Source organism: Dromaius novaehollandiae, chromosome 9 (genome assembly GCF_036370855.1).
Source record: "Dromaius novaehollandiae isolate bDroNov1 chromosome 9, bDroNov1.hap1, whole genome shotgun sequence".
In the NCBI taxonomy this organism is placed as follows: domain Eukaryota; kingdom Metazoa; phylum Chordata; class Aves; order Casuariiformes; family Dromaiidae; genus Dromaius; species Dromaius novaehollandiae.
In genome coordinates, this window is record NC_088106.1 from 32424022 (window position 1) to 32451816 (window position 27795).

General features: G+C 38.8%; 1 protein-coding gene across 2 annotated transcripts in view; it reads left to right on the plus strand.

Annotated features, from left to right (window-relative positions):
* RYK (receptor like tyrosine kinase) overlaps nucleotides 1–25107 on the plus strand; it is a 62276-nt gene extending 37169 nt beyond the window's left edge. For both annotated transcript variants that reach the window (XM_064517151.1, XM_064517152.1), the window contains exons 10-15: nucleotides 11419–11488; nucleotides 13239–13371; nucleotides 15166–15275; nucleotides 18456–18615; nucleotides 22994–23130; nucleotides 24028–25107. In XM_064517151.1, the coding sequence (XP_064373221.1) occupies nucleotides 11419–11488; nucleotides 13239–13371; nucleotides 15166–15275; nucleotides 18456–18615; nucleotides 22994–23130; nucleotides 24028–24139 (722 nt within the window). In that variant the 3' untranslated portion in view covers nucleotides 24140–25107. The remainder of the gene's footprint in view (nucleotides 1–11418; nucleotides 11489–13238; nucleotides 13372–15165; nucleotides 15276–18455; nucleotides 18616–22993; nucleotides 23131–24027) is intronic.
* The last annotated feature ends 2688 nt before the right edge of the window (nucleotides 25108–27795 follow it).

A 27795-nucleotide genomic window follows, 5' to 3' on the forward strand; every position in this document is an offset into this window, starting at 1 on the left:
GGTATGCGAGCTATTAAACTGACTTAAGCAGCTGTATTACTGAGCACAAAACAAGAACTGGAGGGTTATAAGAAACAAAAAGGAAGATTATATGTATTGTACATAAGTTATCCCAACAGAAAGAACAGGTTGCTATCCTGCATGTGGGGGGAGTGCCTTTTTCAGAACTTCTGAAAAATGTGAACTGGAACTATTTCAGCATGTGCTGTCAGGAAGAAAGTACAAAGGGTATATACTTCAATAATCTCCTTGAGAGAAAAGGCATCTCTTCTGACCTGGATTAGAGCTTGAGAAGTTTGAACCATTGTGTTGGCTGTTCGGACATTAGAGTAGCTGCTGCTTTAAATCTGGAATTCCCAGTAGAAGAAAACCCTTGAAAGAGGAGGAAATCTGGACAGGGCTAATAAGATCACTGGAAAACTGGAGTATGAATATGAAAACTAGAATTTTGTATTCTTAGATAAAATAATCAATGAGAGCTTCCAGTCAAGTTCAAAAGACTTTGTTAGTAGGCCAGACAGTATTACAGTATCCTCCATCGGAAAGAAGTCTACTCCTGAGACTGATGCAGCTTTGTCTTCCCATTTTGACACTAGTTTCTTTGACCCTGGCAGCAAGGAAAAACTGAAGTTGTATCATTGATGTATCTTAGTGTTTACAGAGGAACAATAGAAACAATTTAAGAGTCTAACTGATAGAAAAGCCTTTAATCTATGGGAACTTTGGCTAGATGTGACCTTACGTGGTGCAGTTGTCTACTATGTCACTGGACATGACCCTTCATCTCTGATACAAACAGCAGTGTATGAGCATACAGGTGGTTTTGTTGACTAGACATTGCTGTTTCAAGCTAAGTTGATCATAACAACATTGCATTATGCAGCTTGGTAAAGCTAGTGGATTAAGTGATCATCTGCTGGACAAGTCAAGAAAGATACTGGTCTACAGCAAGCAGTATAGGTAAGACTAGAAGTATTCTCTGAGCTGTAGGCAGTTGCTTTATATTGGCTTTTGGGAGAAGACCTCTGATATACTAGGGAGTGTGTCAAAGAAGGAAAAGCTTCTAGGATAGGTAATGCTGTGAATGTCACAGCAGATTAATAGTGTTTCCAAGTTCCACTACTGTATCTGGGCTCTCCTTATGTGCTGATTGTAACAGACCTTTTCTTTCTCATGTTCCTTTCCCAGTTGTTAATGTATTACAAGATCTGTAGCCTTTCAAGGTGAGTTGGCTTCCTAATAATTTGGACAGAGGAGAATGTGCTGTCAGTTTATTCATTTCACATCCAGGAGAAAATGAATGCTGTGGCTGATATGCTCATCAGATGGTAGTTGCATCTGTGGGCATTTCCCACTCCGAGGGGAAATTTGTTTGCAGCTTTGTCAGTTTGCCTGTCTCTCCTATCTTCCCCACCTCTCCCTGGGGATCGGATTCTTTTGCCAGCAGGATCAAAAAGTAAAGATACTAGGCGCTGATTATAGCAATACCTGTGTCTACCTTTCCCACTTCCTCATTTCCTGATGTTTTCCAGCATTCTGGTGAGGTGTTAAGTGCTATTATAAACCAGAAGAGTGCTAACTGAAATCAAGAAGCTTTGAGTTTTCTGAACTTAGTACTTGTTTTTCCTTCTGAAGTGATCTGTTGTTAAGGGAATCAGTAATGTACAAAAACTGGGAAATTCTGGGCCTGCCTAACTTTGTCCTGAAAGAGACATCTAAGTGAAAGAGGCCAGTCAGAGAAGTGTCCGAAGTAGTTTCTAGGGCTGTGTTGTATTCCCCGCTTTCTCAAGCCAGCATTGACCCAGTAGGTCAGACTTTCAAAGGCCCAGTTTGACTTTCATGAGGCAACATCAGTGCAAGAGACAAATAGATTTGAGCTTGCTTGTTCAGCATTATTCGAATAGTTTCTTGTACGTCACAGACAGAATTTGTCCCTGAGAACTGGACTCTTCGGTGTCTAGGGTTTTTCATTGGAACTGTTCATTAAGTCATTGGATTATTTTCCACTGATAAAGTGGCTTTTTGTTACATAGTTTGTAAGCTGATATGGCTGCAAAACTGGATACACTTCTCTCGAAATTTCAACACTTTTCTTCATAAAGATACAGTCTGAAGGTGGGATCCATTTCTCGTTGCAGGAAGTTCACTCCAGGTGCCTTAGACTGCAAGAGTTTTTTTTTTTCATCTAGCTATAGTGCACTCCACAGATAAGTTGCAACAGGCCCTGGATAGTGACAAAACTTCCCATGTGTATGTTCATTAAATATCTTAATTCATAATTACAAATGTCTTTTTTGTGCTGTATCATCTAAAACCTGAGAGAATGCATCTGAATGCCTGAATCTTCAATATGTGGAATGTTCTGTGACTGGTATCTAAACCGAAAAAGTTTAAAACAAACAAAACAGGGCATCAGTTAGCAAAATTACAGGTAGTTTTCTGGAGATTCTCGTAGTCCTCTGAGTACAAAGATCATACGCCCTGGGCAAAAAATATCACTTGTTCCTGCTTTTTCTAGATTCTTCATGTTGGTCATCTGGTTGTTCTTTCCTAGTTACAGGTAACAGTTTCACTGAGCAATAATATGTTCGTAATCATTATGGAAGTTTTAGCTTTTTTCATGTTCAGACTTCTACATGGAATAATTCCTCTTCATTCTTTCTTTAATGTTAAAAGAGCTGTGTCTCCCTACCAGTAAGAACAAGAACACTTATTCATACCATGTTTGGAAACTGCCTTTCTTGGAATATTGGAATCTGTAGATCAGCATAACCTGAATAGGTTGTTTATGGGAAAGATGAGAGACTTAGTTGGCACTTGGCTTGTTCATTGTGCTTCTCGCTCTGCAGCAGGATTTTTTTGTGTAGTTGTAATGCTTGATTTTCCTTTCTGATAGGAAGTTTCCAACCACTCTAAACTTCACAAAGTGTCTTGCTTGCCATGGTTCTCAGTGATAGAATTACATCTCTTGCTGGTGATTGACTAATCTTTATAGCTGCACGAAGCAAACTTTTTTTTTTTTTTAAATGAATCTTTAGACCTTCTTACCTGCGAAAAGAACGCACACAATTTTCTATTTTGATTTACAGGAACATACTGTTTAATGGTCTTTTTCCTGCAAAGGAGAAAATTCTTTGCAGAACAAATGGAATTGTAGTATTCCAGGAACATACACAGTGAATTTTAATTTTAGAGAGCCCTGACTCATGTAGCACGTACTGGCCAAGGTACATTTTTATTAAAAAAGGCCAATAGTGCTGTTCAAGATAATCTGACCGCTTCCATTTCATTTTCTAACCACTTAAAGTAATTTTTCTTATGTACCAGAGCGTTTGAAAACAATTCACCCATGGAAAAATACTGGAAACAAAGTCATAGTGTGAATGAAGGTTAACCCTTAAGATTTCCTCATTTTACTAACTCTGAAAAATCTTTAGGTTTTGTAAATGTCATCAGAGGTCACTCTTTTTCAGCAGCCTTGGCAGCCTCCGAAGTTGTGCTTTATTTATTCATTGTGGATCTAGTTAAGAGTAGATGTTCAAAGTGCACTCACATGTACAACCTTGATCATGATATTATAATAGAAGGCTTGCAGAAGGACCTTACTCTGAATTTACTGGGTATATCTCAGGACTGCAGTTGGCTTCAGATATAATATATGAATATATATATAATATATATTCAGATATGTATATAGTATACAAGACTTCTAGTATGAGTCAAAACAAGGCTGCAGTGCAAGTTTGTGCTGTGTTGTAGATGTGAGGAAACCCTGCAGATGTGAAGTCTCAGAGATTCTTCGTTGCCCTATTTCTGGCTGAGGGAAAATGTTTCCTTCCAATAATTAAGTCATTTTGATGAGCCATTGCAATGGATTTTTCTGCATAAGAAGGTGTCCTGTGAGGTCTTTTCTGTGTAGTCATCAAGAGAGTGTATATTTAGCAACTTATCTGAAAATGACAGCCATGTTAGTTCCAATCACTGCTCTTACAGAGCTGCAGGATCAGCCAGAAGCATCAGAACTAGCAGGAATCTTCCGTTAAGGGAAGGGAGATGTGCTTATTTTAGTTGTCTGGGGCAGATACACTTGCATCTTTCACTCCCCACGTTAGTGAAGCAATCATTGATACTTACTGCCTTAACAGCAATCTAAGTTCTGCCATTTGTATGGTTCCTGTCAAGACTGATCTTAAGAGTTTTGTTGCCTTAGGTACTGAGGAGACTTGGAGGAGGAGTTCTTGCCATGAATCAAAACTTGACTGGCTGGCAGGTCATATATAAAAATAAGCCTGACTTAACTGAGCGTGGCTTACAGACCTTTAATTGCCTTCATTCATGTGATGTCTGTTCTGTGTTACTTACGATCTAGCTGAAGGTAAATTAGTGACCCTTTAGGTCGTCTTGAGTACACATAGGAAGTGTAGGAGAGAAGATCCAGAGAACTGTAGACCATGCAAAGTAGGGGAAAGCAAGAAGCAGAGCTAGATTAGTTGAGTACATATAAAAATCTTGTGTTAATGAAGTTTGAAGGGTTTCTTATTTGTATTAGGGATACAGTACTGTGGAACCTTGAGTGTACACAGCTTTTCCCAAGGTACTGTTTTTAAATTGCATCGAGTTCGTAATTATAGACAGTCCATTGTTAAAAGTACTGCCCTCACTAAAGATACTTTCAAGTTCATGCCTTATATGCTTTAAATGTTCATACCAATGCACTCCTGAAGTAAATTAAAAAGTATTTAACCTCCCAAAATCTTGAGTACAGGGTTCTGCTTTTCTTGAAGAAAGTTCGCAACAAAAACTTCAAATAAGAAATGCTGCTTCTAGTCTCATGTAAATTTTCTTAAGTTTCTTTGTAGAAGGATTCCTGATTCTAAAGAATTAGAGGAAAATTAGTTTAAAAATGCACTACATTTGTCCTATAACCATGGCTTACTGAGAGATTTTGAATAGTACAATATATGGAAAAACATTCAAGTAGCAGCGCTCAGAGGCTGATGTCCAAAGTCCATTATATGGTACTTGCACTTCTTAACATTAAGACTTGCTATTTCATATGCTTCTGCAGGAAGAAGTTTTACTGTTTCATCTATAGTACACTTTCATTTTCATACAGTTAAGACCACTACTTATATTTCAGTTTTGTTAGTTGTTGCCCTTATCAGGCAGTTGATAGACATTGTGACATTAAATCAGTTATAGCCTCTCTTCCCCGGTTTCACTTTACATTTATTTTTACTTTCAGCTTTATTTTAAGTTGAATGAATTACTGAGCAAAGAACCTTTGGACTGTGGCTATTTTCCTCTGCTGCTTGGATTCTAGTATTGTTATTATGTAGGGATATAGCACTATCCCCAAATCCTATTTCTTCCTCTGCCCTTTTCCAAGGCTTAGTTTTGTATGCATGTTTACAGTGTAATAAAAATAGATCTATCATTTTATCAGTGTTATGTTGAATCACTTCCAGAAAGTATCAGATTCAATCTAGAGAGATCAACAGCAGTCTTTATAGATGAAAATATTAGACTTTACCTTTTTGAAGTTCTGAATTGCCTTGCTTTAGAAGGTAACTTTGATTGTGTGGTTGCAGTATGGAAACAAAGATTTCCATAAAAATAGCCTTGATTTTTAAGATTGGAGCAGAAATCTTGCTCTGTTGGGATTTTAACAAGAGTAAACATGATGATTTATCTTGTAACCTTGTCGTATGCATATGTATGTCTTAACCTACAGACATATTTGAATTCTGCAGGATGCACACTGCTTTGTGAATTGGATAGACATTGATGCTTGAAAGAATAGCCATTACATGAATGCCTCTGTAGCTATCTAGACTTGCACATGCAATAGAGCTCCCAAAGAGGAGTAAGGTCTTCACTTCAGTGGTAGGCTGAAAGTGATCTGGTGTGCTGGTGGCTTCCACAGTGACTTGTCACTGTCTAACTGCTATGATCTCTCGAAGCTTTAAAGTGTAAATACTTTTGTCTATGTACTTCCTTTTGCTTCTGGAAAAAGCAGATCAGCTCATGACTGTGTTTATTCATTTTGATTTAATTCACAGCTTATAACTTCCTTAAGCTGTTCATCCTTCTATTGAAGGGAAGTTCTAAAAATGTCTGCTAACAGCATTAGAAATGTAATGTTTGAGAGACTTAGACTCAAGATGATTGAGTCTTGAACTTTTTCCAAAACCAAAGACTTGCATAAAAGAGTTAAAGCAGTATTCAGGCATGTATTCTCTTTGCACTGGGATTGACTTCTACTTTGTAATAGGTAATGAATTGCTCTGCAGAAGTGGCAGCAATTACAAAGAATGTGTTGATGCTGGGTGTGTTTGTAACCTGAAACTGAATATCTAGCATAGTTCGAGTGCTACAGTCAGGGTTTAAATATCCTAGCCTTGTTTCATATGGAAACACAGTCTGTGATCGTTGTGTGCGCCCACGTGCTTTTTTCCCTCCGATAACTTGAGCTTGTGGGCTTTGTCACAGTGTGGCAAATCCACACATTTCAAAGATAAAAGTAATGCAAGCCTTGTGAAAATGGGCAGCCACGTAAAAAATGGGTTGTATAAGTGTTCTGATGTTGGGGAAAACTTGCTGCGCAAGCTTGCATTATGAGACAAAAGGAAGTTCATACAGGAGCAAGATGTTACAAATGATTCAAAGGTGAGAACAGATTTGGGTAAAACATAATCTCTTTAAATATTGCCGTCATGGGACTTATTCATAGAAAGCCTTGAGATTTCCTAGCTATAGTGTTTGCCGAGAATGCTCATGTTAAGAATTCTGAAAGGAATTGCTGTGTGTTACTGCCCATAATAGGCTCTGGAATGGCTTATTTGAATTTCGAAAGCTATGGCAGTCTTGTTTATAGTAGTATTCTGCTTTTTCTGTCTGAAGTAATTTATTTCAATGACCATGCTACAATCTGAAGTTTTGGTTATAATGCTGTGTTTTGCTGTTTTGAGATTTGACCTGAAGTGTTATTCTTGAAAGCCATCCAGATAACCAGGTAACCCACTGCAATATCCAGGAGACTGCTGCTTTTCATCTCTGGTAGGTAATTTGAGGTGTAGAGGAATAGTGACTCTTCTTGTTATACTGCCATGCAGTGAATGTAGAGCATGATGTTCTGCAGTTGTTAGAGCCCAGTCTCTTACAAAGCGAACTGCTGCAGTATTAGGGTCATTGCAAAACTCCTCTTAAACTTGACGGAGGTGTTTCATGTGAGTGTCGTGATGATTAATGTGGCTGATGATAAATGAAGATTTAAAATGCAGTTTTGCACATAGACCTCTAGAAGTATGTGAAAATCAAATAGGTGCTCTTTCTCCCTGTAAATGCTTTGCCAGGAAAGCGTCTCAGCCCTTATAACAGCTTGTCAGAGTTGTGTGGCAATATTGTGAGATTAGCCTCTTGTATAAAGATGGAAGTGCCAAGAGCCCCGCTGTGCAAGGCTATATACAAATAAAATATTGTGAGATAGTTGCAGCCATATCAAAGCTTCTAGAAACACTAGCTTATTTCTGCTTTGTCCCACAGGCCTTTCACAGTCAGGGCCTCAGCACAGAGAGCGTGAAACTAGTGCTTTAAAAGCAACTTAATACTGGGATATGTTTGTATCTATCTCTAATAGCTTATAGTCTTGTTTCTCAGCACCTTCTGAAAGTTGGGCATTTCTGGTCCTAGTTAGACATTCAGAATTACTATTGGCTTTTAAGTCTTTGTCTTAACTCTTAATGTCTCCTCTAATCTCTGCTATTCAGCTACTCAGCTGTTGATGTATGGCCTTGTGTAAATAGATCGTGCTTTTTCAGGGCTAAGAAGCACTAACATGGCCATATCTTAGCTCATGATCATGGTGCTATAACTTAATGGCGTGTTGAGTATTGACATTTTTTAACTATCAAGCAGCATTAATATCTCAAAAGCAAGTTAGCTTTTAGGGGCTTTAAAGAGGTAGTACAGCAGGCCTCATTGCCTTGCCCTGGAGTGTTTGACTTGACTTGGGGATGCTTCCTCATGCATAAATCTAATATATGGGAGATTGTAGTCTCTTGTGATGTGGTTTTACGTTACTATTGTAATTTAAGAAGTTTCTGCCCCTATGGGAAATTTTCTCTCCCCCTTTGCCCTGACGTACTGGTTCAGTAACATGTGGCTATGCTCAAATCAAATCACTTCACAGATCTGGTACAGAAAATACAAGCCTCAAAAGTCTAGTCTGTCTTTTGTGTTTGACTAGCTCATTCCACAGATCTAATTGTGTGTGGTTACACAAAGAATTTTGTAAATAAAATACTAATATGAGTGTGTGGTTATATGTAATGCTTAGAGATTTGATAAATGGTTTAAGTGCAGAATTACATTTTGACCTAGGCAGGAAACCAATAGCTATAGGATTCACCTTTGTATATCTTTGTAAGTGTCTTACCAGACTAGAATTGCTGGGTCAGGACTGTCACCTGTTCTGGGACTGTATATTCGTGTTGTCAAAAGTCAGAAGTGCTGTGGACATGGCAGAATGCTGCTGTGGGTTTTCAGTGCAAGATGGTCAGGCTGATCACATGTTAACACCCTTTAAGCAAAATGTTTCATTACCAAATGTTTCATTGCCATCACCTTTGTCATAATCTCTGCACACCTGTCTGTTGGATGCCCCAAAGTCTTTATCTCTTAAATTTGATTTTTAGAGTTTAATTAATGCGCTTCTTATGTCTTTGCCCTGTAACTAAAGAAAATAGCTATAAAATGAAATCTTAATTGCAATGGGGGCTGTTGCAATAACGTGATATGGGGGGGGGGGTTATCCTTTCAAAGTGATGATTTATATTCTATTTTGAATTTTATGTAGTACAGAACCACAATAATTGGGTTGTGTGGCTCTTCTAAATTGGCATCGATGTAAGTTAGAGGAGGACTAACCTTGTACTGCTATTGTTTTGTTCTGAATGTGTTGAATTTGATGGTGTGTTTTAAGGTGGGTTTTTTGGTTTTTGGTTTTTATTTTGCCATGCAGAAAACAAGGAAATAATACTGATAGGAAAACACAATGCGGATGCTGGAACTGTTTCACAAGATAAGATTTAGATTTCCGTATATACTTGAATAGGAGTCAATCATCCTTTGGGTGCTCAGCCACTAAAACATAATTTCTGAGCTGAAGGAAAACAATGAAACATAACAACGGCCTACCGAAAAACAAACTGTGTGGTGGAGAGGGAAGGGCACTGACAGAAGACTCTACTGTCTGTACCAATATTACCATGAGAAGATGGATAGTTTTGTTGTCTGAACCAGAGTAACTTGTTCTGTAGATCTGAAGCCAGTTTTAAATAATCTCTGATTCAGAGGTTTAGGTTATTGCAAGATGGGTCTTGTAATTAAAAGCAAGCCAGTTAAGTAAGCACAGGACCGAAGAGTGTATATAAGCAAGTATAAGCCAGTTGATATAACCAAATGGATCAATTTTAAAACTTAAACCCAGTAATGTCTTTCCTCCCTTAACCATAGTCTGAGATGAAAAGGCTGTGTTTTTTGGGGTGCTAGTACTAATGCATCTAAAGTTGAAGCTTTGTAACTAATAGTCTGTCAGTTCCTGGATTTCTTTTTTTGTAACATGCTTTTTCACCTTTATATCCAATTCTTCCTGCACTTTATAACAATTGTATGGTTCTGCCATTCATGCCTATATAACTTAATCTTAATGTAGTATCTTGGATTTCTTTTTTATTTGTTTGTGCACCTTTGGAACCCATCTCCTTTGTATCAGATTTGCCACTTACAAAGCACTTGAGTGTTAATCTAATGGTACCTCCGTAGCTGGACTTCTCCAGAGCGCTGTGTTTCAGGGTCTGGTGGTCTTGGCCTTTCTAGCCTGTGCAGAGTCTAGACAGTGATGCTCATTAGGGGTTCCTCAGCATACTCCAGATTCGGTTCCTCTGGCTGGGACCTGTATCTTAGTTACAGCATCATTTTTTTCCTATCTCCTGGTTTCATTTGCAGCTGTATGCTTTTGGGAAGGCATGTCTCCTTTTTATTTCCTCCTGAGCCAAGATAATAAAATAGCTTCTGAAGCAGACTAACTTCTGCCTTGGTGTATCATTCCTTTCCCTGGTTTAGAGAGATCTTAATGCAGCTGATTTTTCCTGGCTCATAGGTCCTTGAGTTACGTGTTTTCTCTCTTAATGAACCCTTCTTAGACAGGAACTGTGTTGTGCCTGAAACTGCTTCCACTTCAACATATTGACTAACCTGGAAAGCTAAAGGAAGTGAATTTGTGTATGACCGTGAGAAGCAATCTAATAGCTTGCTGTTGCCATGAGGGGGAGGTCATGCTCTCTCTCCAGGCCTCATGCTTTCTTTCCCTACCTTGTGCATATCTGCACTCTTGGCAAAAAGATGGTGTGGGGGGAGTCGAATTGGGAAAGGGTCCAATGAGTTATCGGAGCAGGTAAAAGAAAGAGAGGGCGAGACCACCAAGAAGGAAAAAGAGCAGATAAGTTCTCTTTGCTCTCCTTTTCCTTCTCCTCACTCTCCCTTCCTGGGCAGTAAAATGTTGGTTCGTGTAATGGGTAAATTCATCCTAATGCGACAAGGAAAAGCACTTGGTTTCTTTGGGCTCTGTTTCCTGTACCAGCTTGTTGCCTAGACACAGGAGCACTAGTTTTAGCACGAAGGAGAAACAGAAGCATGCGCCCAGGTATGAAGAGGGTGGGACTGTGACAGTACCGATTTGTGTTCAAGCTGTTATAAATATATAGTGACAAAGGTACATCAGCACTGGGGCTACCAAAAAGAAAAGTGATGAAGCAACTTTTGTAATGCTTTACCATGGCCAGAATTTTTTTTGAAAGGTGGGGAGGAAAACCACAAACATATTTAAGGTTACCAAAAGTCAAGTGCTTCAAGCAGACAGTAATAAATGAATGTATTTAGAAATAAATGATCTGCATTAATGTGGAAGTAAACTGCAGAAGCCTATAGTTGTGATTCATCAGCTAATTGGTGTGTTCTCTGCACTTCTATGGTTTTGGGAAATGTGTGGCATGTATCCCTCTTCCAGGAGCAGCAAGCTTGTGTGCAGGATGTGACCCATGCTGTCTAGTGCAGGCGGTTCGTGGCTGCCCAGAAGCTGTCAGGAAGTGTCAGAAGTACAATCTGTCAGCACCTGGAGTGTGTGTTTTTGTTTCATGTTGTTTTTCTTCACCTTCACCCCATGTGTTTAAACAGAAAGATGCCTCAGAGCTTGGCTTACTCATTTGGGCTTTTAAATTTCATTTTAGAAAAGTAGGCAAACAAGTTCTGTTTGTGTTCGAATCACCTAAACTGACTTGCAAATCTGGACCAAATTTAAATTAATATGTTGGTTTGTTTCCAGAGTTATATCTGCAGTTCCTTTAATTTTTTTCTTAGATCAAGCCTCAGAGGTACAGGTGACAATGATGCTGACTGAAAGCTGTAAACTCAGAGGACTTCATCACAGGTAAGCAATAAGCAGTGTTTACAAGCAACACTGTATCTGTGTGAGCTTCCAATACTTGTATTTAAAGCTTCTACAAAGGGGGGAAATGATTTTTCAGAATTCAGAGAAATTTTGCATGTTTGAGATTTTTTTTCTATAAGCCATAAATAGCTGAAAAGATTTTTAAAATGCCCTTTTTTGTGTCACTCTAAAACACATCCTAGATATACTTCCTTTTACAAGAGTGCTTATGGTGTTTTTTGTTTGTTTTTTGCTTTTTTTTTTTTTTTTAATAGCTGCACAGTCAGTAAAATTGATTGGTATCAGTATGTGGAAAAATGGGGAAAATCTGATTTGGTATTTCAGGCCTAGCAGTGCAATGTGGGTAGATATTCTTTTTCTGTGTTTACTCTTAATTCTCAGTTATTACAGAAGAAGGTGCTGCAGGCACTTGTTAGCCTACATTGATTCTGGTGCTGGCTGGTTGTTAAAGGTGGTGCGTTATTACTGATGATGAGCAGAGTAAGTATATATGCAGGCTGACTCTCTGTTTAGCCAGTTCACTAGTCTGTCTTGCATTGCACATAACATAACATAGAAGAGTACTATGATTAGGTACTGACCTACATAGAGACAAGGAAATCCTTTCTAGGATGCTGCACACATGTACGGTCCTTGTATGGTATCATAACATTTTTTAGGAATAAATCCCATCAGAGATTACTTGCATGATTTCTCGGGTGATTGCTTAAGTTTTTAAATCAATGATGAAAACTGCTTGAGTTAATGGCAGTTTTGCAGCTTGAATTAAGGGCTGAAAATGGCCTTAAAGATTTTTAATTATTGGCAAGGTTGCAGGTAAGAAGAAACTCATACTGCTCTTCAGGTCCCTAGACTGGTAAGTAGTCTTTTTACTGGTAATGTGAAGGAAATGAAAAAAGCTCAAACAGAAGTAACGAGTTCTACAGAGCATGTGAAAGTTGTTTTTCTAAGAATTATTATACTTAAGACCTTGCCTAAAAAACAGGATTGTTCTTTTATGAGAACATGGAACTTCAGCATTCCATTTTAAAATCGTTGGAACTCACCAAAAACTTGCTAATATGCTTTCAATAGAAGATAGATAGTTTCTTAAAATGTTTTGGGAGAAAATTGAAACTTTATAGTTTGATACAAGTTCATGCGAATTTATGTTTTGATACTATTGGAAGATGTTTATAAACAGTGCGGTGTGGGATTTATCCAGCCCATGAAGAGGAATGAAACATCTGTGTTAAAACTCCTATGAGATACTTCTGCATTTAATGTGCAATTTAATGTTAAACTGACTCAAAACTAAGTATTTTTGTACTGGCATTTTCAATGGAACAAAATCATTTTTCATTGTTGCTTTGCCTTTTTTTTTTCTTCTTCAAGACCACTCTGTAATGGAATGAGGTATTTTATATTTACAGTTGCATTTAAAGAGTGACATTATTCACAGAATTTTATTCCATCTCTTCCGGACCAAGTGAAAAATTTGAGGGTTTCTTCCTAATGGGAAAAGATCCAAATGTCTGCTTTTTTTTTTTTAATCTATATACTTCATATACGTATATACATATTAAAAACTTCAGTTATTTGGAGACCTCATGTTCTGCATCTCCTAATGCAAGATTAATGTTTTTCTTTTCAGTATTGAATCGTTTGTAGTTATTACGTTTAGGGATCAAGGAGTTTTTTGTCAAGTTGCAGCTTAATAAAATTGGGAATCTTTGTCCCTGTCTTCCAGGAATCTGCTACCTATTACTCATGTCTGTATAGAAGAGGGAGAGAAACCAATGGTGCTGCTGCCGTACATGAATTGGGGGAACCTTAAACTTTTCTTGCGACAGTGCAAGTTGGTGGAGGCCAACAATCCTCAGGTAAATTCAAGAAATCTAACTTCCTGACCACTCAGGTTTAATTCTGAAGACTTGGTTTCTTATTTATATATGCACCTTAAAAGAAATAGCTACAGTGTTCACCTTTCCTATCTCAACAATGAAACAATTGGCAAGCAGGTTTCCTAGCAAGTATTTATCTTGATTCATACATGCTCTTGGATGCATGTATGACAACTATTGAGAGGCCATGAGGTTGGTTTAAACTCTGATCAGGGTAGTAGCTGATGCATCAATGTATTTTTAAAAAATAGAGGAATTAATATGTGATCATGGATTTAAGTTACAATACATAGGGGAGAATTGTGTATGAACAAATTTAAATTCACCTTGATTTCTGTATACTTAATAGGTTATCCCTTAATGTACCACCGTTCTTAATTAAATTGTTTTATATTAAGCATAAGACACTTTATTAGTTTCTAAGATGTTGCTGTATATTTTCTTACGCAAAATAGTTGAATTCATTTAGCTTTAGAGACTAAAGGGAGTGTTCTCTGCAGATTTTCCTGCTGGGGTGCTCTGTAGAGTTTGTAACTGTTCACTGTGTTTTCAGTGAATACTGCTTCATCTATTTCATGAGAAGTGGGAAGGAAAAAACCTTAGGTGACAACATTCTTCTAGAAATGCCTCAACAGCTGTAACTGCAAAATCAATATAAAACCAGGAAAAAAGGAAATCTGAAAAACATTTATTTACATGTATTTACACATGGATGTATCTGTACAGTATAACTATCCCTCTTATGATTGCCTTGTCTTTACTTTTCTTCAGCTTTGCCTTGATTTGGCTTTTGTCTTTAGACTAAATCAAGCACAAAGTGAAATCTGGCTTGCTGAGGTCAGTATTTGTCCCTGTTAGGTACCAGATTTCAAGCTACCAGTGGCTGCCTACCTCCTTGCTAATTTGCAGGGCCAATAAATTGTGATAAGCTACTAGGTTCTTTCAACTTTGATTGCCTCTTCTGCTGCTTAATCTGAGTTAATAAATCTCTGTGCAACACGCTCTTCTCCAAGAATTTAGACGGGAAAGGTGTTTATAATCTGTATTATGTCAAACAGGAGTTGCTACCAATTTTCCAAAGAAAATCTATATAAGATACTATGTCAGTCATAAAATATTACTACCCTAGTTGCCTTTTAATAACAAGCTATGACTGTGCTTCCTTAACTATCAAAAAATGAGACATTCCCTGTCTTGATTTATTTTAAGATGGAGCCTTTCTACAAATATTACCTTTATTACAATACCAAATTTCTTGGTCTTCTGAAATAAAATCTGTTTGTCCTCCTTATTAACAATCTGTTAACAAAGAAATTGTGTATTATTGTTCTAATTCAGTGTTTGATTTTACTCCCAGACTTGCAACTTCCGTGTGTCCACTTACTTATTGAAATTTCTGGAGCACTGTAGAATTTGAAAAGTGCAGTATAGATATCTACAAGGGTTTGAGATAATATAACATGCACACACGTATATATGGATGGGTGGATGAATGGCTTAAATTGTAAAAGCACATGGAGCAACTGCCTTTGATACTAGTTTTCAGCTGTAATCAATGAGAATATGGGCTGTTCTTTGTGCTCTAACTAAAAATGCATTGGTTTTCACAGAAACAGGAAGTGAAAAGTGTAATAAGAAGGTAAAATTTCCAATTTTTGCCTAAGTTCACCACTAATCAAATGAAAAGCCATCTAGCAGTGAGGAAGGTGCAAGCTGAAAATGTTCAGCTTCCCCCTGCAGTATGGTCATGACTGTTCTTCTGTGCTCTTGTAGGCAATTTCCCAGCAGGATCTTGTACATATGGCTATTCAGATTGCCTGTGGAATGAGTTATCTGGCCAGACGGGAAGTCATTCACAAAGACCTGGCTGCTAGAAACTGTGTGTAAGTACTAAACGGGGTAGGGTCATTGGGCAGAAAGTGTTCCTTTGCTAGCTAGGACTAAGATGGACTTTCTGTAATTGATCTGATTTCTACTTCAAGACATACTACTGTTTTTGGATTGTTTGTTTTGGTTTTCTTCCAAAAAAGTAGTAGTTTTGTCAATCTGCTGCAAAGGACATTGACAAGAGCTGGTCTTGTACCCCAGAGCTCTATCAGTCAATGAAATACCATCTAATGACGTAACAGAACTACTTATAAATATACAGTCTTAACCTGAAATTTGGTATTGCAGGAGATTTTTATAATGATGAGCTCATCATTTACTATAAATTTCATTTGTGAAGCAATACATCATAGGACCACCGATTCATGTCGTTCATTCTTCCAGTTATGATGCTTATTTTCTTCCTGAAATAAATTAAAATGCCTCATGGTCTACTCACTTTGCTTGATTCTTACATCTGTTGTTTTGTGAAATCCTTATTGATAAACTAGGTTCTATCTCAAAGTAGCTGTACACGTCCTTTCTGGCTTTGGGGTGGGTGCTGCAAGTAATCTGAGAGGCTTTTTGACTTAGTGGTACCTACAGCGTTTTCTCAGGCCCTGCCTTCTGCCAGTGCACAGGTATAATAACAAGTGAAGCACGCTCCTTTATCTTCAGTTTTCTCAGTAGTATAGGTAAGAAGAGTGACTGGTTTCCTGGCTCTGTTACTGCTGTTTGACTTCCATCTCTTTGAGCTTTTTGCCACCTTCTTGAATGTTTGGGTTTTTTTCCATATTTGCCAACATCTTTTTCAGTGTATCCTTGGAAACATCGCTTGAATCTTGAAGGCATTTGTCCCTCCAGGATCTTCAACAAACAGTTGCTGAACCACCATGTTGTACCTCGTGTACCTAGTGTATGATCTGCCTTAGGACCATGTTTCCGGTGTCTGTTAGAGCTCTGAATGTCTATTTCAGCAGTTAATAGTAGTTCATGAACTGTAGATCACTTACCTGAGCTCAGCAGGTCCTGCTCCTGAATTTCAGACCAACTTCTCTGCCTAGCCCCTCAGAGTTGTCTTGGGGATCACCATTCCTACAACTCTTGTCCCTTGTCCCTCTTTTTACAAAATCACTTAGTCCTCTCAGGTGCAATTTCCAGCCCAATTCTTCAAGTGTCCCAATAAGAGCCAATAATGCAAGACCTTTCATCCAAAGGAGGTAAGAAAAAACGGCTGTGAGACACTTCAGTGTTCACACTTGGCCTGATACATTCATTTAACTACAGCAGCCATCATATAGGCACTGCTGGCATTGAATTCTGTTGATGTAGCAAAAATTGAGACAGGCAGCAGTGAAATCCACACTGAAGCCATCCTTCATGCTTTTGAACGCGTACCTCTGAGCCAGTCTAGCAGAATCTTTCCTAGCTCTGGGGTTGCATAAGGAGGCTGAGTCTGATAGTGTTCCTTCAGATACTCCTTTAATTCCCATTTGCTGCTTTTCTGCTTAATATGTTGGAGAAGAAGTGCTACCACAGGAGACAAAGGTCATAAGTAGTGCTCCAGGGAAACAACTGTGTGGCAAGCTCTCATTTTAGTACAGTGAATTAATTACCTCGTGGTCTTCATGTGTGACGGGTCAGAAGTTCGGACAGCTTCACTCTACCCTTCTGGGCTTCAAAGTTCAGCTTCTTTTTGAGCTGCTGTACATGTGATCCTGAGTGCTGGCAAGAAAAATCATGATTCATAGCGTACCTGGCACTTTCTTCTCCAAAGGAAATTCAGACATGAGTTAAGTATCTACAGATTAGTGCACCCTTTCAAGAATTCTTGGGTAAGCCATAGATTTTAGATAGAAGTAGGTTACCTTTGAAGTACTTTGTTCATGTACCCCTTTGCTTCCCAGGTGTGTTCCTGGCAATACCTCTGTGGGGTGACAGGCTGAGAGGAGTTGGTATGAAGTGTATCAGGCCTATGTATGTATGTGCCAGTTTCAGGTAGGCAGCCAGGATTGCAATAGGCTGTGCAGATTTGTTAAGGGGAAAATACTTCCAGCCTGCAGTACAGTCAGGCCCAACGAGAATGGAAAGCTACCCTTCATATTGTATTTGTTTATAGACCTTTAGGAACCTCTCTGAATTTCATTTCTTTTCCTTATCTGGTCACACTTAAGAGAATCTCCTTCTCTATAAAATTTTGAGGGCAGTGGGCAGAATTGAAAGTTTGTTTATCCTTATGAGTCTAGTCTCATAAAGTCTTTGAGATAATGAAGCAGAAAACACAAATCAAGCATTTCATTTTTCAATTTCATTTCAAGTATTTAATTTTTCTCATCACAATAAAGAAATACTTGACAAAGTGAAAAGACAGCAAACAGTGTTGTGTTCAGAAAAGTTACTTGAATGTTTTTGTCACGAGATGTTAAAGCCAACATCTTAACTGTATTCTGGAGTCAGATGTTTGGGAACATTGAATTTTGTTGGTTGTTTTATTTATTTAAAAGAGCGTAGATTAACATTCCAGAGGAATTAAAACAACAAAAAAAAGTAGTTGGCAAGTTTAATCCCTAAATACCTGCTAAGGGCTTTTGTGTGCTTTTTGAGGTATCTTTTGTCAATTGAAAGTAAGGTTCACTTAGCTGGTATCCTGTATATGACAACGATCAAAATGAATTTCTTTAGTTGAGGCAGTATTTGTGCGAAGAAATGATACCTTATTAGAGCAAATGATGTTATTTGATTAAAGACAAGCTTTCAGGCCACAAATGATATAAGTTGCTTTAATAAGATATCACTAGATCTTTAAATCATCATTGTTACAGGAGTGCTATAGCTAAATATTTGTTTAATGGATCGGAAAGGGGATCTCCAAGGGAACCTGAATAATTTAAGGGAGTTGTTTGTTTGCTTTAACTGTACTTTTCTGCACTTGTAAATATTTAATTTTATTTAATCTAAGATTTCTGATTTTCTAGTGCTTATCTGTTAACACAGAATAAATACCTTCTTAGATAATATTCAGTAACCACAGAATAAGCATGCCTTGATCTAGAAGAATGCTAACACTTTGAAATGTTGATAGTGTGATCAGCGTTCCCCAATAAAGTCCCGAGTATGAAACTTAAGGTGGAGCATAAACATCTTCTCAAAAATTGTAATACCAAGTTTGCTAAATACTTCCTGTTCTTTTAAATTAGCATTGATGATGCACTTCAGGTTAAGATTACAGACAATGCGCTATCACGAGATCTATTTCCTATGGATTACCATTGCCTGGGAGACAATGAAAACAGACCGGTTCGATGGATGGCTCTTGAAAGCCTGGTTAATAATGAATTTTCCAGTGCTAGTGATGTGGTAAGTTTTTCTTATTATTATTTACTTTTTGTAAAGCTGTTTTGTTGATTTTCTTTTTTCCTCTTAAAACTTTTTTCAGCAATTTGAGAATAATGGAATTGAATAGATAGTGACTTATACAGAAAAGCAACTGTATACCTGCTTCTAATACTGGCTGCCAGTCTCGTGGTAGATAGCTTAAATGTCAAGCAGGTACTGGTTCTCAAACATTTCCTCCTTGAATGAATGGTTCTTGAACACTTCCCCCAATCTCCCATGGGAGAATGGCTTTGAATTTGGGATAAACAGATGAAACTGTCAGTGTTACTCTTGTACTGGGCAGCCCCAAACTTGACACAGTATTTCAGAAGCAGTCTCACAAGTAGGGAAAAGAGGAAGAATCACTTTCCTTGGCCTGCTGACTATACTCGTACTAATACAGCCCAGAATTTAGTTGGCTTTTTTTGTTGCAAGGGCACACTGTTGATGCATGTTCAACTTGTCCACCAGGACCCCCAGGTCATTTTCTGCAAAGCTGCTTTCTAGCCAATCAGCCCTGGCCTGCCCTCTTGCATGGGATTATTCCATCCCAGATGCAGGACTTTGCATTTGCTTTTGTTGAACTTCCAGCTTCCTGTCAGCCCATTTCTTCAGCTTCTTGAGGTTCTTCTGAAAAAGCCTGGTCCTCCAGCCTGTCAGCCACTCTGCCCAGTTTGGTATCATGCACAAAATTCCTGAGAGTGCACTTTGTCAGGTTGTTAAAGACATTAAACAGTATTCCAAAGTAATGCCACTAGTAACCAGCTGCTAGCTGGACTACTAGTGCTGATCACACCAATTTGAGTCCAGCAGTTCAGCCAGTTTTCCACCCACTTTACTGTCAGCATCTCGCCAGTTTGGCTATAAGGATGCTGTGAAAGACCACTTCAAGGGCCTTGCTAAAGTCAAGCTGAAGATCCATTCCCCTCCCAGTGTCCACTGAGACCATCTTCTCATAGAAGAAGGTAGTCAGGTTAGTCGGGCATGATTTGCCCTGGATGAAATCCATACTGGCTGTTCCCAGTCACCTTATGCTTTGTGTGCATGGAAATGGCTTGCAGGATAATTTGCTCCATAACATACTCAGTAGTTGATGTTAGACTGCCTGGCCTGTAGTTCCCTGAATCCTGTCCCTTGAATGGGGTGCTTTTTCCAGTTATCAGGAGCCTCCTCCAGTTGCTGTTACCTTTCAAAGATGATAGAGAGCAGCACTGCAACGACTTTGGCCTGCTCCCTCAGCACCCTTGGATGCATCTGGTCTGTTCGAATAGACTTGTGTGTGTCCAGTTGGCTTAAGTGCACCCTAACTGTTGTTCTTTACTGTGGGTAGTACCTCAGTCCCCCACACTCTGCTAGTAATTCAGGGACCTCACAAGCCAGAGGGCAAACCTTCCCAGTAAAAACAGAGACCAAGAAGGCGTTGGGTACCTCAGCCTTTTCCGTGTCCTTGGTTATTAGCTCTCCTGCCCTGTTGAACTGTAGGCCTATGTTCTCCTTAGCCTTGATGATGAACTTAGAGAAGCCCTTCACATTCCTTGATAATTTTAACTCTTCTAAGCTTTGGTTTTCTGAACTCCATCCCTATACACTTAGGCAGTATCAATGTATTCCTCTCAGGTAGCCATCTTCTGCTTCCGCCTCCTGTTTCCTTACTTTTTAGTGTCTGAGCTTAGTTGAAACATCAATGCTGGCCTTCTACCATGCTTGCTGGACTTCGTACACATTAGCATGGACTGGTTTTGTGCTTTTAGGGAGGTTGTCCTTGAAGATAAACCTGCAGGAATTTGAGCACTAGTTACTGATGAAGCATTGTCCGTATGGACTGTTTTCCTGCTATGGGGGCATTTTCTTTTGTAATGATGTTTGTTTTAATGTGACTACATCCAGAGATTGTAACTTCTTAAAATGTAGTTGTTTAGAGAACCTCTGAAAAATTCTAGTTGTGTTTATACATCCCTTGCTTGAATGAAGTTGTCCTTTTTTTTTTTTTTTTTTTTTCCCCTCGCCCTCATTGCCATGGTTTCTGTACTAGTGTGCAAACTGAGGGGGTGAGGAAGGAAGGTGTCAGGTCTGCCAAGGACTTTTGTACTTGTTGGAAAAGATGTGTGTTTATCGTAACAAACTTGAAGACAGAACGGTAAAAAAATGTGCTGTTATAACTAACTTTTAATAATACTAAATGAGATCAATTAGTATTTTGGTTTCTTCTTATCTTTTTAAATCTGGAATATGAAAATATTCACTGTTTGTGAAGATTGGACTTGGAAATAAGAGCTTATATAACACTGGCTGTGAAATGTAGAATTTTAGTAGGATGAAGACACCCTGGTTTCATGTGCAATTCACCATATATTCCAGACAATTTTAACACAAAACTGTATGTCTTAGAGTAAATGCTAAGCATTCAGCTTCAAATATAATGCACAATGGAAAAAAGAGGGTACCGTCACTGCTTATCACTTGGTCATGGTACTTATTGGTCTGAATTCTGCTGTTGAATGTCTTCCATGGGAGTTAAATTTCCCATCTTCAAAGACTTGTTTTATCAAACGGAAAATGAGCAGCATGGGTTACTGCATTTCCTGGCATTGATGGAATTAGAGTCTTATTCTCAGGAGTAGGAATTACAGTTATGAAGGTGCCTTCCAGGCTGAAGGCTGTCCAATAAATGAGTTGGAGCAGAAGGTAAGCAAGTTTCAAGATGCATGTGGATTCTGTGCTCTTTATCTTTACTTGTTACTGTCAGGCAAAAGAACCCAGCTGGAATGCAAAACTTCTGTTTTGTATTATATAGGGATAATTGCAACTCAGTTTCTAATAAACAGTTCATGTTTCTTAACTTTTTATATACAACTATTTGAGTTTTATAACATGCAAAAATGAACAGTTTTTCTGGGCATAGAAAGCACTGTCTACCCTAAATGTAATCTTTGTTTAGCTGGAGACTCTTCAAAAATATGTAGGCATACATTTTTATCTGCTCATTCAGAACAAATCTAATTATCACTTGCATGTAACTTATAATCAGTGATGAAATCTGTTACAAACATTTTAGCTACTGTCTGTTAAAATGCAATTAGCATGTGTTCTAGCCTTGCTTTTTGGATGTGTTTCTTTAATGTCATTTTGCTGGCTTGAAAGACTTCTAATGTGTTCCTCCACTGCCAACAGTTATGTTAGTCAGCTGAAACATGGAAAAACAAAACATAATTCCTGTTGAATTTTCATTCTGCCTCCTCCCTGCCCCCCTGGATATGAAACACTCTTCATTTTTATCATTTACGTGCAGTTGCTTATGGAATTAAAAATAACTACATTCTTAAAGTAGCTTTGCTTGAATCGCCTTTTATTCTGATGTTGTAGGTGCATTTGTCTTAACTGGCAAAAATAAAAAGGATGTCCTCCTGTGCCTTTCCACACTACTAACAGATGGCTGTTCAGAAGGGGACTTAATCTGTGCCCCTGCCATTCTTTAGCTCTGAGCTTCTCATCAGTGCCCCCGGCAATATCCCTTAGTTGGCAGCCCCTTCCCCAAAAAAGCCTTCTCGTTGATAAATCCAGTGCTTGCACAGAAGGCAGTACTGCCAATTTTTACTCTACCATGATGGTTGCAGCACTTGTAATTTAAGCTGTGAATCATCACCATGCACTATCAGCGTCATCTGTTTTGTCACTTTGGACTCTTGATACAAGCTAATAAATCATTTTACTTACACCATGCTTGTGCTTGAAGTGATAGTTCAGTTTTCATTTTTTTAAGCATCCCCCCTAGCAGGGATGTTGGCTGGACAATGTGTTGAATGCTCATCCAGCTGTCAGGTTTACTTAGATTAAATCTTTGTTTTTCTTGGGAGTCCTACTTCTGAGTGTATTAGTACAGATAACTTTGATTTAGAAAAATCATGGTTTGATACAATCTGCTCCTTTTGAACTTTCTTGCACCTTTCTCAAGGAATATTTTATAGTGCTTTGACATTTCTACACACTTAACAGATCTAAGAAACACCAATTTTTGAAAAAATTAACACTTTATAATAACTCTTCAGACTGGAAAAATACAGTAAATATGGGGGGGTTTTAGCACTTAAAATCTTAATGCTCTAAGCTTCCTATTTTAGTTCATCTTGACACCTGTTCTGTGTTTCTTTATTGTCCTGTTGAATAGGGACAGTTCTTTTACTCGAACTTGGATATATGCTGCACTTATGTAAAACTTGCTTGCTCTGAACCTAAAACTTGCTTGCTCTGAACCTAGAACTGCTTTGTTTTGAGTGTTCATGACCGAGAGCTGCTTCAGACATTGCACAAAATTAATCTGGTGTGTGCTGTTAACATGGTGCTGCGCACAATTTCTTTTTAGTGGGCCTTTGGAGTAACACTGTGGGAGCTGATGACTTTAGGACAGACTCCATATGTCGATATTGATCCCTTTGAGATGGCTGCTTATCTAAAGGATGGATACAGAATTGCTCAGCCAATCAACTGCCCTGATGAACTGTAAGTGCATGTTTACTGAGGGAGGGGAGAATGTCTAATTTGTAACCAGCTTATTAAGCCAACCTTATCGATGAAAGAGTTGGGTCTGCCTTCCCCCTGCCTGTTTGTTCTGCCTTTACACTGACCCTAATGTAAGTATTTGTGTGACTTTACATTGACCTGCATTAAGGAACTCACGCAAGCTAAAACTAAACGTTTTTTGATGTTGAGTTTCACTTAATCCTCACCCGGCTCTTCTCCATGTTCTGAGGCATGGGTGAGATGGGGATAATCAGCAATATGGAAGGAAGGAGGCGAATGGGCTGCTTTGTTTGTTTGTTTTTATCCAGCTTATTTTTTGTGGAACTACAGAGTAAGAAGCCACTATCTTTATAGGTAGAAGGAATTTCAGTTGCCTTAGGAAGACTAAAGGAAGAAATTGTGTGTGAAATGGAATTCAAATAGCAACACTTGAGGTGCATATTCAGATTCTTAAGAGAGATGGGAGAATGCAAGAGCACAGGCACTGCCTTCTACCTCACATGTTCTTCCAGATGTCCTTTCTTTAAACCTACCGCAGAAGCGCTTTAAACTGTGCTTCGAAAATACTTCCGTTTCTGTTGAATTATGTATTGTTTCCTCCTGGATTATTTTGGACAGGTTGTATCCCAAATCAAACCAGCACCTCCAGTCACAGCACTTTTATTAATCATTCCAGCTGTCTGTCTTCTGAAAGAGTTGTTCAACATAGCATGTCAGAAGATAGAGTTCCTTTTTTTTTTTTTCTGCGCGCTCTCTGCACTCTCTCTGCGCTCCTGTCAACAGGCTGTCTAGTGGCAAATGCTTTTCACTTTCAGGTTTGGGGCTGTGGTAGCCTGGTGTGTGTCCTTATGTCTTCCACTTATCTTTGTCCTGCAGGTTTGCTGTGATGGCCTGCTGTTGGGCCCTAGATCCTGAAGAAAGACCCAAGTTTCAGCAGCTGGTGCAATGTCTAACTGAATTTCATGCAGCATTGGGAGCCTATGTCTGAAACTACAGAAAAGATTGAATTCAGTAATTGGGAGAAGAGATGGCATACGTTTCCAGCTCCGTGCATCACTCGGACTTGCACACGTGATGTGTATAAAGCAACACTAAAGGGAGAAAGCACTTCTTCCAAAACACTGTGCCTTAGAATGCTTTAGTAGTCTGAAGTTTTTTTTGTAAGACCTCTTGATGTTGAATATTTTCTAGATATCACTTTTGCTAAGTTAAATCAAGACCTTTTTATTTGCCAGCAGGTTTTTTAAAGTGTAGTGATAGTGAATCTGAACACAAGATTTGGATGGACTTTGCACTGTTACAGCAGACACACAATATTTTTTTTTAAGGGTATATGGAGCTGATAGGAAAATGAGGATAGGGGAGATTAATGCAAAAAACATACTGCAGAAAACTTTCCCTGCTTTTTAAAAATGTTGAAACTGAATCTCTATGACCAGCTCTAGTGTTTGTTCTTGTATGTATCTGGAATAGCTTTTTAGTATCAACTTTTTCTATTTTGAGACAACAGCACATTGTGGTTGGATCCACAAGCGGCTTTTTTTTTTTTTTTTTTTTTTTTTTTTTTTTTTTTGTTAACTCATTCATGAAAGGTTTTTGGAAAAGCTGGTCTTCAACATACAATATCCTCTTTTTAAAGCAGTAAACAATTATGTAAAAGTGATTCCAGTTTACCTCATACAGAGAGTGGTAAAGGTGGGGAAAAATGGTGCCCCTCCTTGTAGGTAAAAGGCTGATGTGATTTAAGATGGTTCTATGTGCTAAATAGAGGCCTTCAGAGAAGTGCCAAAGCAGCCCTTATGGGGAGTCTTTCACCTCAGACTTCTGGATTGCAGTTTCTCTTTTTGAAAAGGTACTGGTTGTTTTTATGGGCTTTTATGGCCTGAAATGGGCTTAAATATATAAATATATATTTGTAAAGACACTTGGCAGAGTAAAGAATGTTTTTCTATTACACCTAACGTGAAAGCTTCGTCCCTCACATTGACCTGTGTATTGAATGTACAGGTTGTTTGTTTTCATTGGGGTGGAGTTGGCATGAAGACAAGAAGGATTGCTTCCATCCCTGCATAAATAGTCTCTGAGACTTAATATACTGTCCTGCTACCTTCTTTATCACAAATTTTCATTCCACCCCAAGTTATTTTGAGTTGAACATTAACAGGAGTGAACAAGGGATTTCAGGAAAATGGATGGAGGTCCATTGATTCAGTCTCAGATTATTTGAGAATTCTTACCTTAGCGTAGTAATAACAAGTAACTTCCAGTTCTCAACATGTACTGTAGATTGCATCTTCTACAAAGCTTGTAGGCACAATGAGACAGGTCACACCTTAGCACACTGTGAAATGTAAGGATTTGCCTTTTGTTTCACCCCATCTCTAGAACGTCGCACCTGTAACCTAGAGTGCCTGGGCAACTGCATGCCTGGGAGCATTGTCCCCGTAGGCTCCTTAGACCACAGCTTTTTAGAAGACTTTGGTCTGCAGGTAAAAGTAATTGGATCTGGCTGTTTTGTGCAGATGAACTAGTGCAGCTTTTGTTCTTCCCCTTGTTCTGAAAGCTACACCTTGTTGAAGAAAATCCTTTCTCATTAGTATCACACAAGGCAGGATTCTGTGCAGCCTGCTCTGTGCTCTCAGTCTCCCAGGCTGCCCCTTTGCATTGCTGAACTGAAATGCAATGTCCCTCAAAATACAGGACCTTCCTTATCCCTACATAGGTGTCACTTATCTGTGGCTACAGAACCAACTCTTGCATTATTTTAGAAGGAAATTGTCCTACTAATTAATATCATAGCTCAAGTTTGGGCACGTTATGATGGTATGTGTTTGCTTGAGCAAACTGAACCTGCTTTCATTTGGCTCGCTTTGGAGCTATTCGGTTTGAGAATAACAGTAAGTTTTTGATTGTGTGGACTTCTGTGGTCTTTTTCCTTTCTGACACAAAAATCCGATGTTGATACTTGTTTATGATGACTCAGTTGTTAAAACTATCAGCGGCAGAATTATTCCTCTCCAGATTGATTTTTATGATGAGATCCACAGAGGCCACAGCTGTAAGATTTACTAGAGATTAGAAAACAGCTCAGAATGAAAATGGTGTATGCATGTAGTATGTATTCTGCAGGGCAGTATATGCTTCACTGAGCGCACTGTGATAGTGACACACATACGTATGTGCATGCACGCACCCACACACGTGCACTGTATATCTTACAAGATCTGTTCACATCTGCTAGGTATCTGAAGTGGCAGTTACACATCTAATGACTGTGGTCTTAAACTGTATTATGGACCTACTGAACTTCCAGCTGCTCTGCTGAATCTTCCCTACCCACAGGAATGGTAAACTACATCAGCTTCCCCTTCAATGACGGCCTGTTTCTTTCTTACTGTTAGATGAGCATGCACATAAGTAGAGATAGAAGAGTGGTTTAGTGTGTAATTAAGTTATATTAAACTACAAGTATGGATACAATTATCAATTTTGGAAGCTATTCTCATTTAAACATGAACAGGGGGTTAAAGACAAGAACTGCATTTTATTGATAGCAAAGTTACCTTGGGTAGATGCCTGCAAGTATTTATTGTGCCTAAGATTGCAAATAGCCTTCTTTCATGCTGGCATTTTTCTTCACTGCCATGTGTGATATGTCACTTAACTCCATGGCCTTTTAGGAAAGGTCTGAGGAGCAAGTCACTTGGGTAGAAGATTCAAAATGCAGACTTTTTGGAAGGAGAATGTAGACAGTAATTTCTACCCTTAGTGTAAATGGAAGAGTCTCAGTCTTGAAGTCTGGATTGATTAATACCTGTTACATGAATGCCTGTGTCACGGCATGTTTCCTGCTGGAGAGGCATCAGGAGCATGCTGATGATTGAATATTCAGGCTTAGAAGCTACAGTGGCAGACTAGGATGGAGACGTATCTTGTCATGACAGGAAGAAGATGAAAAAGAGTGGCTGATTTGGCCATACTAAACATATCAAATAGGCACATGTGAAAAAAGGTCGGCGAGAGACTGAATAGGAGGCAAAAGCTCTGGCAGAGGGGTAGAACCTGTGGGCTTAAAGTGCAGAAAAGATGTGCTTTGTATGTGGGAGAGCCCACAGATAAGAGCTAATGAAGAAGCTGACAAGGCCCTATTCAATTTCCTGGGGAAAGTGGCAGGGTGAGGGTGGAGGTGTGTGTGGGTTTTTTTTTTTTTTTTTTTTTTTTTTTTAGTCATTAGAGATTGCTGCAAGAGCCATTTCAGTAGGAATGCTGATGTTGAAATTATGTGGGAGGTGTTATGGAAAGGCCTTGGGAAGCAGCTGTCAGTAACTCGCTCAGTGAACTTTGAGGCAAAAATGAGCAAACTGTATGGAACGAAAGTGGGTTTTGGAAATGGGGGAAACCATAGTGCTCCTGTATTACAGGAAAGCCAAAAAAGAGGTTTAGGAAAGCTGTAAGGGAAATGGCATGAGTGACCCTTGAGAGAGCTAGATGAAGGATGCAGTAGGTAAGTCAAGGAGCTAAAGGAACAAAAAGCAGTGATTACATGAAAGGGAAGGAAACAGGGAAGGTTGTGGCTTCCAGTTTTTGTGGGGCATGGTGAGAAGGTGCTGGGAGAAAAAGTAGGCAAGAAGAGGTTTAAAGGAG